The 8,891-nt window shown below is 43.6% G+C and overlaps 1 protein-coding gene across 1 annotated transcript in view; it reads right to left on the reverse strand.

Moving 5' to 3' along the window:
• LOC145409293 (MFS-type transporter SLC18B1-like) overlaps window positions 1–7,764 on the reverse strand; it is a 17,394-nt gene extending 9,630 nt beyond the window's left edge. The window contains exons 1-4 of the mRNA XM_080279770.1: window positions 7,742–7,764; window positions 2,657–3,054; window positions 1,319–1,887; window positions 679–900 (exon numbers count right to left, since the gene is read on the reverse strand). Of these exons, the coding sequence (XP_080135896.1) occupies window positions 679–900; window positions 1,319–1,887; window positions 2,657–3,054; window positions 7,742–7,764 (1,212 nt within the window). The remainder of the gene's footprint in view (window positions 1–678; window positions 901–1,318; window positions 1,888–2,656; window positions 3,055–7,741) is intronic.
• Between the last annotated feature and the right edge of the window lie 1,127 nt (window positions 7,765–8,891).

Genomic DNA, 8,891 nt, shown 5'->3' on the forward strand with positions numbered 1-8,891 from the left:
CTATGTAAGTGACAGACTATTTCTCCGTCTATTTATTATTCCCTGCTCTCTGAACCCTCTCTCTCTCGTCATCCATGGGTAGGGAAAAGAGGTCTGCAGGTTGATGATGATGACTGATGATGATGGTGACTGGTGATGATGACTAGTGAAGATGACTGATGATGATGGTCAATGGCCTCTTAATTATTCATTCATTATTATCCAAGAGGGTACTTGAGAATTCCTTCTATCGCAACTTATTAATCGTAAGTCATGGTTAAGATCCTCTATAAGTGAATATCCTGATACAAGGCAGCCCAACTTAAGCACATCTGCCCAGGGAAGAGGGGCGCCATGATGCATATTAACCCCTTCATCGCTATGCTGTAGTGTTACCTGATTCTTGCTGCCTCCAGACTATTTTGCCCATCTTGTAGTGACTGAGATAGAAACAAATTCCATTAACCAGTTTATAATTTCTCTCCCTAGGTTGAACAAAACTGTCTGAAGATCACAAGAATACACTAAAGTGTCACAGGTTTGAAAATGTTAATGTATGCAGAACTAATTATTAGGAGGCTGGGCTGGAAAAGAACCAACACACCACAGACTCAGCGTGACGCAACCACACCCTAAGTGACAACTCCAGCCAACTTCTATCCTAACTTGACGATCCACCGCTACTCATCCCAAGCTGACCTGTACCGGGAAGAATGGCGCCAAGATGGAGATCGAGGAGAATACAGAGCCAATAACGAGGAGACTGGATACGAGGACCGAGACTTGTGTCCTGGAGTAGCGGAAGTATCTCCTCCTCTGACCCTCACCATACTGCTCACCGGTCTCACCTCCAACACTACTTCTGTCAGGGGAGAGGACAGGACGTTGCTGTTGCTGTTGTTTAGCCACGGTCTGTCTAGTCTAGAAGACCCATTGACCAAGGTTAACAAATGTTTCTGTGGGGACCAACCTGCAGGTATAGTACAGTACATACACCGTGTGTGGATCTGGTGCTCCCATGTGGTAGGCAACACCTCACCAGCGACAGATCAGAGTAATTTCCACGGTGGAGTGTAGGGAAATATGAAAGGTTTGGCTCCCGGAGCGAAGCAGTAGCTGATCCACCCAGGGTGCACAGCACCACCACTTGTAGGCATAGGCTTTTCGACGACAGAGGGTAAAAGGAAGAAGCAGAAGGCTTAATGTCGGTCGACTACATATGGGTTATTTAGGCAGACAGGCAATTTTTCCTCATCTTCCATGTTCTGGACCAATTTAGCCATTGAAAAATAATTGTATTTTGCAGACCAGGGACAGTCAAAATAATAAACAACGCAACAGGTTCATATCCACGACTACCATACCTGATGTCCTCACTGCATGAGGGATGGATAAGTGGCTTGAACTCTTCGGGCTCTTGGGTCATGGCAGGGTTTAGCTGACTGGGCAGGGAAAGGCGCTTGGAGGCCAGCAACTGAGGAGAGAAACGACAACCTGGCGGTAGATACGGGTGGCCCAGGCTGAGGATATAGCTCTGTGGGTAAGGCTGGCCCCTAAAGTTACTACCGGACTGCTGCTGTTGTGGGTTGGCAGTGTTGGTAGAGCGCGAGAGAAAGGCTTCCCTGGTGCTGCCAATGTTGTGCGACCGGGTGAGTAATGGTTCCCTGGGGTTAACAGTGTGAGAAGGCGGGAAAAAAGCTTCCCTTGGGTTGGCATTACTGGCAGACCGCGTAAAGGGGTGTTCCGCGTAGCTCTGGTAGAGGAAGGTGTCAGCGAAGGTCGACGGGGAGTGCGTGTGGTGGTATGGGAGGTGTTCAGGGATATACGAGAGGGGAGGGAGGCTGCTGCATGTGTGCCCCAGCTGCCAGACAGGTGAGCAAGGGAATCTTGGGACCCTAGGTAAGGCTTCTGTATTGGAAGCGGGGCAAGGGAGGTCACCCACTACCAGGACGCGCGAGGGAGTGTGATCCGAGTTACCCAACTTTCCCTGGGTTGTGACGCATGAGGGGGAGTGACCTGACGCGCCGTGGGTGGTGGTGGTGGTGGTGGTGGTGGTGATGGTAGAGGTGGTGGTATCGCTGGAGTGGAGGAGTTTTGGTATGGTCTCTTGCAGCAGTCGTACCACCTGGGCAGACACTCCCTTGTCATCAACAGCCGCTCCTTTAAAACATGTCACTTACGAACTGGCTGTCAATCATCATTGTATTATTCTCATTATCCTGTCATCATCATCAGTATCATAGCCATTATCAATATATACTACTGTGTATCATATATATTATATATCAGTCGCCATCTATGCATAGCAAGATAACAGCGTCATCTTTCTCACTCCCACTCTGACATAACATGATGCACTGCATTAACAAGAAATACAATAGGTCATGAAAGAATAGGAGGAGGTCTAGGGTCACAATATCTATGGGGGGTGGGGAGTAGTGGCAGAAGAAAGAAGTCAAGCGGGGGAGAAACCGTCCAAGATGTGTCTTGGAACACAATAGTCACAGGGGGAGATAAGGAAGAATCAAATGGGAGAAAAGACAAAGGAGGGAAATCAAAAGAAGGGTGAAGTCTGATGGGGGTGAGAAGCCGTGTGGTAAAAGAGGGACGGTGGAGACGGATGGAGGGGAAGTAGGTGAATGGATGATTAAATAAAACAAAAACAACCTTGACTCACCCTTAGTGGTGACGCGCTGAGAGTCCTCCTGGCCTGTGAAGCCCGGGGATGGGGTTAAGGAGGATGGAATGAAGAGGGACGCTGTTTGTTGGGTGGTGGGTGATATGGGAGCTCCGATGGGCGTTTGGGGAGGGATTATGGGCGGGTGGGTCGGGATGAAAAGCGGGGTAATGGGTGGCTGAGGAAGGATAGTGGATGGCTGAGGAGGTATGGTGAGTGACTGAGGAGGGATAGTGGGTGACTGAGGAGGGATAGTGGGTGACTGGGGCGGGTTAGTGGGTGGAATTATTGACGGGTGAGGCGGGACTGTGTGTAGGTAAGGCGGAACCAGGGGCGGTATGGGTTGGTTAAGGGTGGCGGTCTGCTGCTCCCCCTCGTCCCCAGCACCAGTGGACTGCCTGTGGAAGAGAACGTTTTGAATTCTGTAAACTTTTAGTAATGTGTAACACTTGTTGCATAGAATAGCCATTACATAACTATATTTTTATTTTATCTGCGACATGAAATACCCGGTACCTGATATATGACAAAGAAACGTGCTTCATATCTTTTTGTTCCAAATGGATAAATTTTTGAGTTAACCCATTGTCCCCACGCTGCCCCATCATATCTGCTTGCCCCGCTCTCTTCTCGCCTCCCAACCAACCTTTTTTCTACCCCACACAGATCTAAGAGATATCTGACTTTAATCTTCCTTCCGCCAATGCTGTCCCTCATACAATACCTATCTTCTCAAGTAGTGCTTGTTCCACCCTGCTCCATCACCTATCACCATCATTGCCCATTCACACCTCTCTGCCCACTCTGCCCATTGTGGTGGGTGGTGAGGAAGGGCGAGGTAGGCTGATAAATTGTGAAGATGGACGCTGAAGGCTGATAGGTATTGCTGTGGTGATCGTTCATGATAAAGTTTCTCCAACAACAATAACAAAGTAAGCAAGCAGCGCCCTCATATTACGATGCCATTAAAATGAAGATCATATACACCTATAGACTATTCAGGAGTACATGGCAATAGATAAGATGTGAAATCCTTAATGGCCGAATTTTCATGTACAGATGTAAACTTTTCTGGTTATTATCTTCACTTTCCCTACATAATCTGCTGCATGTACTAATACAAGGTTACTGCAGTTGCCTTCACGAATTTTTCCTTGTCCACAGCTGCACTTCATGACATCTGATCATTTACACTTCATATCAAAGCAGTGTAAAAGAGTAACTAATGTCAACAGGTTGATGAAAGTTTTGTTACACGCTAATCACTTATTTTTTTTTTCTCCACAAGGAAAGGATGAAACTAAACAATACTTCAATTTACAAGACATCATAATACCTCCTTCGCATGTTAGTTACGATAATACTGGCATAGTTCTTTTATTGGCATTGTCGCACTCATCTGGTACTTAAGATATTTTCGTACAACACTACTGAGGTATGTTCTATCACCGCATAAGTTCGCCAACACTTCCTTGCCGATCGTGGTGATGGAAGGCGTTACATTAAGTTTCTGCATGTGACCGTAATATGAAACACACAACAAAACAGTATAAGGAAGGATAATCTCTGGCACTGGAAGAGGAATGAGAATGGGATATGGTGACGAAACAAGATATGATGACGAAACGGGATATGGTAAAGAAAGGGGATATGATGAAGAAAAGGGTTGGTGACGAAGCGGGTTGGTGGCAAAACGGGCTTGTAGTTACGAATCTAGAAAATGCGTCACCGGATTGAAGATGTTAGTCCCTTGTATTTGGTGAAGTCTTTTATTGTTTTTTTCTTTTTTTAACAGACGATTTTATTCAACTTAAGACTGACTTTTAGGGGTGAAAGGGGTAACTGAATGCTGTATCTCACTTCCTTCAGGTCGAAAAGTCTCTTCTAAGCTGAATAAGATCGCCAGGAGATGACGCTATCGAACTCAAGATGTTAAAGTAATTACGTTTAACTTTTTCTCGAACTCTTCTCTAAGCTGTCTGTTAAGTATGGTGAAATGGTAAAATATGCTGTAATTTTCTGTAGCAGTTTCCTTTAGCCTTCGTCTTGTCCTTGTCTCCAGCCCGTGTAACCACTCCGTCGTACTAGTGAAATCTGTAGTGATTTCCTTCAATCTGTGTCTCGAACTTGTCTCGCACTCTGTCTATCTGCTGCGATTTTCTCTTAAATTTGTTTCTCACTTGTCTGCAGGTCGGTGCACTGGTGAAATCTGCGGTTAAATCTTCTGATTCATGTTCCTAACACATCTCCAACTTGTGTCCTATATGGCGAACCGGTGCACTCTGCGATGTAAACTTGTCTGTCAATGTAATGGCCTTTAAATTCTGTTTCCAACTTGGCTCTGACGGGGAACCAACACAAATCGGCACTGCGCACCTTAGGCGAAGTAGTTACGGTGAATGTTTGGGAGCCAAACTACCTCATATTTCCATGCATTCCGCGACGGGAAGGACTCTGGTCCAACCCTGGTGAGGAATTATTTACTTCAAGGGGGGCGCCGGATCCCTATACAGTACATGTACTGTACTGTACCTGTAAGACGGCCCTACAGAAAATGCTGGTTACCTGTGATCGACGGCTCTGCTCCACCAGACAGACCGAGGTTAATCGACTATGCCGACACCAGCATCAATAACAACAGCAACTTTTGTATCCAATGTGGCGTGCTGAAGAAAACTGCGGTAAACTTCTCGAACACGTGTCTCCAACTTGAGGCCACAGGTGTGTTCAGTCTGATTTACATGCAAAACAGAGCCCAGCATGACTCACACACACAGGCAACAGGATCAGTTAAATGCTGCTGTTAAAATAAGAAGAACTGACCCACGTCAATGGCAATAGTTTTTTTTTTTTTTTTTTTTTTTTTTGTGCCGAACTTGGGGCCATATTGGGAATGGCGTTAGCGATTTATTCTACATATAGATTTCAATATCCTCTCACATGGATGCAAATTATTAAAGATACAGGCATGAGAATGTCCAGGTGAATATACAAACAAACTGTAATAAAAAATGATGCTACAAAACCCTTGGTACTCCCATAACTACAATACCAAGTCGTGGTTACATAAAATTGGATGAGCCTTAATTATAAGCTAGGAATGAGCCTCCTTGGTAACTATAGATATTTGGTTTTCTCCTGACAGAACTGGATCACTCCCACAACTTAAAAAGTATATCATGGTTGCATGAAATTTTATGGACCTTAATAATGAGTTAGGAATGAGTCGCCCAGGTTACAAGTCAAATTTATCCTCCAGTCTGAAAAGGTTAGGAACCTTCGTCAGGTAATATCTATCTATCTATTATATACATAGGTTTGAGTTTCATTAAAAGCCCAGGAAGTTACAAAAAAAAATGAAGATGAGAGGCTTTTATATTAAGATAAGCCTGTAACAGCTGGACAAGGAAAAAATGCAATAATGAGGCTTATTTCCCTTCAGCATAAAACCTACCTATTTCCCAACAAAACACGGAAATATTTTTTGCCAGTTAATTTTCTACTCCCGTGTCATTTTATGCATCAATTAGTGATTTCACTTTATAAAAATATAAATTCTCTATAGTGCCCAATTTGTGATTTATACATTAACTATGCTAATCTCCAAAGGCAACGAATACTTAAAACTAAAAACTCAAGCACGTTTTCTACGACCACTAGCGTTGTCAGCTCTGTGCCCTAATCATACACACATTGCATCATTCTAATTTTGCTATCACTCAAAACTTACTGGCAAAATTGCTCGTGGATGTTTGAACGAAAATTAACGCCTTGAATTTGGTGAAGTTTTTCCTGTGACATTCTTGAGCTTCCCACACAAATCATCACATTTTAATATAGGCTTTTTGAACTGGAGGGATTATATATATAGTACGTGAGGTCCATCCGAAGTTGGTTGAAATCCTTTTTTTTGGGGGGGGGGGTGGCGGGGGCAGGAGGGAAGTACCTCAAGTCCGATATATGTCGCCTTTCGACTTTTTTAATTTCAATAATGTCCAAAGTATTTTGCAGAAAAATTGAAGCAAGACAATAAAAAACAACGTATAAAAGCAGTTTCCATCAATACACAGGCAGACGTCTTAATCTCTTGGGTGGAAAAAAACAAATTGCCTACATGTCATTCTGTCCTCTGGTATCAGGCTGGCCAAACTCCATCTGATATCTCTTCTCTCATATAATTTTCCACTCCAACCCTCTACCTTCCTCCGTCTATCTGTTCCTCTCCCGCCCTCTATCCAGCTCATATACGATAGACTTGTTAGTCTCACTTTCCTCTTCTCCGTCACGTGGGTACACCATCTTACTTAAGTATTTACTGAGGATTTACTGGGTGCATTCTTATTTTGATCCATTTGGGTATTCATTTATGTTCACTTGCAATTTTTCCTCGTATTGGTTCATTTGAGTTTTTCTTGTCCATTTGGGTTTATTCAGGTACATATCTACAAACACTTCTGTTTCAATCTTTCATCTAATTTTTTCAGGCTTATTTGAGTTTCTCCTTAACTGGAGTAATTGGGTTTTATATTTAAAGTTTATCTTGGTTGTCTCGTTCATTTAGGCTCACTTCTATATTTGTTTAGATTTATTTGGGTGTTTACCCCTTCAATTGGGGACCCCTGGTGACAGACGCCGTCAAGCGGTGTCACAGATATAACTGGAGGTTCCACTGTCCGGTTATAACAACAGCCCTCAGCTCCCTTCCTTCCCCCCGAAAGGAGGATGGTGGGCTGCGGAAGCAGAGTAACTTTAGCCTGCAGTTTACTGGTTTCCTATTTCAGACGAGTCCAGGGCCACAAAAACGACTATAGAGATCTTACCTAAGGTAAAATCGCCAGGTATAGAGTGACAAATGAAAATTACAACTGGCTGGAGGGGTTAAGTCTTTACAGTCATCACTTACATGCTAACATATTTGACGACTGTTAATTCATTTTCCCTTGGTTAAATATTGCCTACTGTACATCAGTAACTATCACCGCGAGAGATCTTCCCCATGTAAGAAAATCGTCTGGTGGCAGTATCACTGAAATAAGAAAAAAGTCTTCTGGCTGAAGGAGCTAAATATTTACAAACATCACTTACATGCCTGGTGCAAGCTGCTCCATTTTTCTCCTTGGTTTCCCGGTTCCCAGAATCCACACACCTCACCATGGCAGCCACGGCAAACTGGTTCACTGACTAAGCTTGTACTGAAAAAAACACCAACGCTGTGAAACTGTCTCGAATGCACAGGAATACATCAACTATATATAGACTGTCTCGAACACAAAAACACAGTAAATCATGTTCAAGTTATTTCCCAGGGCGATGATCACAGAAGGAGCGACACAGTGTAAACACAGATTCCATTTGAGATGAAGAAGTGCTATAAAGTCGATTCTGGTTATTACAGGTATACTGGTTACTCAGATATTATTTAACAAGTCAAGGCTCACAATTCTTTGTAGTTAGTTTTGATCCGACGGAACTGGGCCTCTCCCAAATCTTGAACTGTAAGACTGTCTTTGTCCATAAGGAAATTTGAGGTGGCAACTGGGATGGCTAGGTTTATTTCATAGGTAGTCAGTGTTCCCCCTGGCCATCCCTGTTACTACGCCACACACACACACACACACACACACACACACACACACACACACACACACACACACACACACACACACACACACACACACACACACACACACACACACACACACACACACACACACACACACACACACACACACACACACACACACACACACACACACACACATGCAGGCGTGAGAGCGCCTTTCATCTTACAAGTATAGGTACTATACGAGTATATGAGCAAAATAAATGTTGCATGTATGTTTCCTCCCAGCATATACTAATATTAAAACAGTAAAAATGGTTATGAAATCCGCTAACTATTTATCAGCATCTCTGCGTGGTCATATTCATCAACATACGTTGGCACACTTTATGTCAGTAATAAATATATACTAGGAACAGACAGTCCACATTTGTTCCCAGTCTCCTTTTCATTGGTCAAATTTCTCAGATATTTTCTTCCACGACCTGCCAGCTCCCTTCCTCCACTTTCAGCAGTTCTATTCAACTGGCTGCCCGCGGGCCAAATCCAGCCCTTGAGACGTTTTTGTTTGACCCATTGACCGACTCAGAAGAATGAAGATAAAGAAATAAACAAGCATAAAACAGAAAGTTTTGCGTTCTTCTTTTTTATTTATGAATTTATTAGTGTTTA

The sequence above is a fragment of the Coenobita brevimanus genome, chromosome 80 (genome assembly GCF_032717465.1).
Source record: "Coenobita brevimanus isolate Jiangsu-jjx chromosome 80, ASM3271746v2, whole genome shotgun sequence".
Taxonomy (NCBI): Eukaryota; Metazoa; Arthropoda; class Malacostraca; order Decapoda; family Coenobitidae; genus Coenobita; species Coenobita brevimanus.